This window comes from Microtus ochrogaster, chromosome 1 (assembly GCF_000317375.1).
Source record: "Microtus ochrogaster isolate Prairie Vole_2 chromosome 1, MicOch1.0, whole genome shotgun sequence".
Taxonomy (NCBI): Eukaryota; Metazoa; Chordata; class Mammalia; order Rodentia; family Cricetidae; genus Microtus; species Microtus ochrogaster.
Window position 1 is genome coordinate 18,399,008 of NC_022009.1, and position 5,769 is coordinate 18,404,776.

The window sequence follows — 5,769 nt, forward strand, 5'->3', positions numbered from 1 at the left end:
ACCCCCCCCACCCCCGCTGCTTCACCCGAAAACAGGGATAATTGTCACATTTGTCCCTGCTGCGGGTGTGAGAATCACACTGCATGGAAGTTTGGCCAGCCAAGAAGCTCAAGCTGTGAGGGGTGCCACTCATCGGGCTGGGGGAGTTTGTGGCCAGGCTGGGAAGCCAGACAGAAGCAGGATAGACTGGAGTTCAAGAAGGAAGAGGGAGCAGGAGGCTCCTGCCATATGCCTGCTGTTCATCAGGAGGAGATGGCAGAAAAGAAGGAGGCAGTCACAGCTCAACCCAAAGGAGGGAGATGGCCCCAGCTGGGTGTGGTCACGTGTGCCTATACTCCCCAAACTCTCGAAGCTGAGGCAGGAGGATCATGAGTCCAGACCAACTTGGGCTACATAGTGAGAGGAAAAAGGGAAGAAGAGGGAGAAGGAAGAAGAAAAAGTTTTTGGCTTCCGTGTTCATGCTCTGGAATGCTCATGCATATACATATATAAATAGGTAGGCGGGTAAGCAGGTAGATAAAAATATATGTAAAGAGAATTTTTTAATTTTTTTATTTTTATGAGCACTGATTGGTGTTTTGCCTGCATGTATGTCTGTGTGAGGGGTCAGATCCTCTAGAATTAGAGTTACAGACACTTGTGAGCTGCCCTGTGGGTGCTGGGAATTGAAACCCTGCTCCTCTGGTAGAGTAGCCAGTACTTAACCACAAAACCATCTCTCTAGCTCCTCTAAGAGACTTCTTTAAAGAGTGGTTTTGTTATTGTTGTCTCACTGGATAGCCTAGGCTGTCCTTGACAAACACACCATCCTCTGCTTTAGCCTTCTGAGTGCTGGATTAAACGAGTGTGTATCATCACATCTGGTTTGGATAAGAGGAAATTAGAGTCGAAAGCAGGGAGGCTCTAATCTGTGCCCCTCGATGGAGTGCTAAAAGGGCCTACCAAGTGGGATTAGGTGTTCCTGGGGTGTACAATATGATTTACCCCCAGCTCAATAAATCATGGAGGGCCGGGCGGTGGTGGCGCACGCCTTTAATCCCAGCACCCGGGAGGCAGAGGCAGGCGAATCTCTGTGAGTTCGAGACCAGCCTGGTCTACAGAGCTAGTTCCAGGACAGGCTCCAAAGCCACAGAGAAACCCTGTCTCGAAAAACAAAACAAAACAAAACAAAAAAAAAGAAATCATGGAGGTTTGTATTATACACTGATGTTTTGAAATTGGATTTGTGGGGAGTTGGAGAGATGGTTCAGTGGTTAAGAGGACTGGTTGTTCTTCCAGAGGACCTGGGTTCAATTCCCAGCACCCAGATGGCAGCTAGCAACTGTCTGTAATTCCATTTTCAGGGGACCCAACATCCATGGCAAAACACCAAGGCACCTAAAAAATTAATTAATTAAAAAATGTTTGTATATTTTTAAAAAATTGAAATTGGATTTGTGTCCTGGGAAGTGACTGACTTTAAAGTGGAACCATAAAGTCCCTGGCCCTATGTTGTCGGTGTCCATTTGGGGAGACTCAATTCCAGAAGGTAGAGAGGTGAATAACAGTGAGCAGAAGAGCCCAAACTGCAGCCGAAGAGGCCATCCGTGCAGCGACAGAGCTATTGTCCCCTCTAGACCAAAATGGGGAGAGGAAGGCATCCTGCAAGCTGTCAGGGAAGGCACAGAGCAGGTGACATCCCCAAAGGGCTCAAAATGACCCAAGAGGAAGAGCCTGGGAGAGCAGCGCTGTGCCTGCAACGTGGTGTGTGTGGTGATCTAGTCCAGCCTCTGGGATGTTCCAGAAGCCCGGGGAGGCTGTGACACCCCGTGTTCCAGAGGTCCCTCTTCAGAGCATGCAGCCGGGCCTCTTTGTACAGAGGTCCCTGACCTCACACCTTCTCATCCTCCTCTTCCAGGACCACACCCGTGTGTTGAGCCCCATCATTGACGTCATCAGCCTGGACAATTTCGCCTACTTAGCAGCATCTGCAGATCTTCGAGGAGGTGGGTCCTGCTCCTCAGAGAGGGCATCCAGGCTTGGAAGGAGGCAGGCGAAAGCCCTGGTTGGAGTGCTCTCCCCCGAGTCTCACACTGCCAATCCTTCCCCACAGAGGGAAAATGAGGAGGGACAAGGAGAGGCCTGGGTTGGAAGTGCTTCACACAGTCAGAGGTGGGGCTAGCCAGTCATTCATCATTCCCTCCCCTCCCCAGGGCTGCTGGCACAGAGAGCTTGGCCAAAGGCCCAGGGGAGTCTTGTTGGAGAGCAGACGTTGTCTGGACAGGAAGAGCAAGAGCCTGTGGCCTTGCCTGAATTCTTAGCACACGGCCCCCAGGCGGTCACAGCAGCTGCTCACCACACTTGCCAGTGAGCCTTGAAGCAGCTGGTCAGATTGGCCATGGGCTGTTAAGCATATAAAGCCCTCAGCAGTGGTTAGGACTTTACTGTGCGCAGATGCAAACGATCTCTCCGGTGTTCTGTTTGGATTGCATGCTGAAATGTTTTAGACGGACTGTCTTAAGACCATTTCATTCAAATTAACCTCATGTTGTTGTTTTTTTCCTCCATGTAACTCCTGGGCTGGTTTTTAAAATATTAATTCATTTATTTATATTTTATTCATGTGCATGTGTACCCATGTGCACGCAGTGTCCACAGAGGCCGGACGAGGGCATCCGATCCTATGAAACTGGAGTTACCACTGTGTGCATGCTGGGAATGGAAGCTAGGTCCTCTGAAGAGCCTCAAACGCTCCTAACTGCTGAGCCATCTCGCTAGCCCAGTGGTTCTCAACCTGTGGGTCACAACCCCTCTGGGATGGCATGTCAGATCTTTACATTACAGTTTGTAACTGTAGCAAAATTACAGTTATAAAGAAGCAATGAAAATCATTTTATGGTTGGGGGTCACCATAGCATAAGGAGCAGTATTCAAGTATCATAGTCTTAGGAAGGTTGAGAAGCTCTGCTCTAGCCCCTGTGGGATGCTTTTCTATGGCGCGTATGGCGTGACTTGGTGATTATCCAATGATTATTATCCCTTTGGACAGCTATGACCCCTGGCACTGGGCTGTTCACTCCAGATGACAGTAGCCACATGTGGTCCTTTAAATTAATTAAAATTAAATAAGATTTACGCTTAAATTCTTTAAATGTCCTGGCTACATATCAAGTGTTTAACCCACATGAAGCTTTGGCAGCTACACAAGGTTTCGGTGACCCCACTGAACCATATAGATATAAAATCATGACTGTTGTTACAGAAAGTTCTGTTGGATGCCCCTGCTCTAGAGTGTCTGTTACTGGGAGCTAAGGGGCAAGAGGGGCAGTTCTTCTTTAGGGCATGGTTACCCAGTAAGTGGACCCAACCAGGAGTTAGACCTCGGAGTTGGGTAAGAGTTTAAGGGAAGCCAGCCGTCTCCCCCTGGGAAGTCACCTCAGAACCTTTGTACTTTGCTTTGGTTACCTTTCAATTGCTATGACAATAGACCATGACCAAAGCCATGTATAAAAGAAAGCATTTAATTTGGGACTCTGGTTCAAGAGGATGAGTCCATAACCATCATGGTGGGAAGCAGGGCGGCAGGCAGTCAGGTATGGTGCTGGAGCAGTAGCTGAGAGCTAACAACTGATCTACAAACAAGAGGCAGATGTAGCTAACTGGGCCTGGCGTGGACTTTTAAAACCTCAAAGCCTACCCGCAGTGAAACACTTCCTCCAGCAAGGCTACACCTCCTGATCTTTACCAAAGAGTCCCAATTAGGAACCATGCATGTAGATATAGAAGCCCACTGACTTCATTCTCGTTCAAACCACCACCCAGGTGCTGCTGCCCCCACCTGGAATTCCCTTTTCCTCAGATGTTGGTATGGATTGTCGCCTTCATTCAGATCTCTAGTCAAAAAACCAACCCGTGGGTGAGCTGTGCCGACTGACCTTAATATGATATGGACACCTCACCTGACTTTATTTTTTTTCTTTTTTTTAATTTTTTTTATCTGACTTCATTTTTAGTACTGCGGATCTCTGTGCACACACCATACACTTTGTGGTATTTGTGTGGTCCAGTAGGTCAGCAGTACATGAGGTAGGCACAGGTCTTCATGTAAGTGACAAACAGTAGCTTCTGCCACCCTGCTCTGACCAAAAGAGACAGAAGGCCAGAGGGTAAGGTTCAGAGCCCTCAACAGGCTCTTCCCTGAACCCACCCTCACCTTGCTTTGCCTGTAGGATTCGACTGGAGTCTGCATTTCAAGTGGGAACAGATCCCATTGGAGCAGAAGATGACCCGGACAGACCCCACCAAGCCCATCAGGTCAGGCTGCTTGACCTCTGAAGAGCCCCTCCTTCCTGCATCAGGAGCCTGGGAGGCTCTTGGGAGGGTGTATCATCCCCAGGGCTCCCAGGGGTGCCTAATCTAGTTGTCTCTGTCGGGGCCGTCAGACCCGCCTGTAGGGACAGAGAGGAACGAGATCATGGGAATAGTTCTGAGGGCTCTGAGCTGGCCAGGCCTCTTGTCCCAGGGACTTTGCAGGTAGGAAGTTGGGTCCAGAAGAAAGGTTCCTGGTTTCATGATTGCACTTCACTCTCTGTCCCCCCACCCACCCCCAGGACACCCGTTATAGCTGGAGGAATCTTCGTGATTGACAGGTCCTGGTTTAATCACTTGGGAAAGTATGACGCCCAGATGGACATCTGGGGAGGAGAGAATTTCGGTGAGTCAATAAATAATTATGGTTAAAAACTCAAGAGCAATACTACTAGTTCAGACGGAGCACAGTCTGCATTTGAGGCCCTGGTCTTGAAGATGTGACGCTTGTCTTGTCATTTATCCGTCGTAAGGACCCTCTGAGGTAATCGTCCCCATTTCACTGTTTAAAAATCAGGCACAGATCCACTCAAATAGACAAAGAAGTTGAGGTGTTCAGGGGAGCATGTGGCCAGATGGCTAAGCATGTATGTAGGAACACGTGCCTGGCCGGATACAGCTTACCTGTGTGACTGTTTCTCTACGGAAGGGATAGGGAATATGCAGCAAGGCATGCTGGTCACACGTAGGCACGGCAGGCCTGGGTACAGGCCTTGGCTTGGCTTCTTCAGTCTGTTTGATTCTGGGCAAATTAAACCTCGTTGGGACCCAGTTTCCTTCAGAGCTTGTTCTGAATGTAATGACTGAAGCTGTGGCCATGATTACTGTGTGTGAGACCGTCAACCCTGAGGAAGGGAACTCCTGGGCTGCCTGGAACAGCAAGAGGGAGATGGAACAGAACAAGAGAGGGAGTGGTTTGCCCCGCTGCCTCGGAGCGCCATGGCGAGGTCACCATGTGAGGCTGGGGCCCAGGCTCCAGTATAAGTGATCTGGCTTACTGGGAGAAGCGGTCAACTTTGGAAGCCTCGGTTTATTCACTTGGGAAAAACGGGGAGAAACCCCTGCTTCCCAGGGTGCTGGTAAAATGGGCACGAGATTGGGTTTGTTAGGCTAGGCCCCAGCAGGGTGCAAATGCAGGCCCCTGCTGTGTGGGTGTTCACCGAGGACCCACACAATGTGGGCCAGACAGCAAGCCTGGCCAGCACAGTCCAGGGTGGCACTGTGGTCACAGGGAGCCGTAGCTAGCCACTTGCATATGTGAGAGGTGGGGAAGGAAACACCCGTGACAGGCAGTGTGGGCGGTGGTGTGGGGGTGGAGGGGTTTGTTGCGGGGTGTGTGTGTGTGTGTGTGTGTGTGTGTGTGTGTGTGTGTGTGAGAGAGAGAGAGAGAGAGAGAGAGAGAGAGAGAGAGAGAGAGAGAGA

General features: G+C 50.0%; 1 protein-coding gene across 2 annotated transcripts in view; it reads left to right on the plus strand.

The window, feature by feature from the left end:
* Nucleotides 1–5,769, plus strand: part of Galnt16 (polypeptide N-acetylgalactosaminyltransferase 16) — an 84,806-nt gene that overhangs the window by 58,743 nt on the left and 20,294 nt on the right. For both annotated transcript variants that reach the window (XM_026779814.1, XM_005343272.2), the window contains 3 exons: nt 1,898–1,985; nt 4,209–4,293; nt 4,590–4,693. In XM_026779814.1, coding sequence (XP_026635615.1) covers nt 1,898–1,985; nt 4,209–4,293; nt 4,590–4,693 — 277 coding nt within the window. The remainder of the gene's footprint in view (nt 1–1,897; nt 1,986–4,208; nt 4,294–4,589; nt 4,694–5,769) is intronic.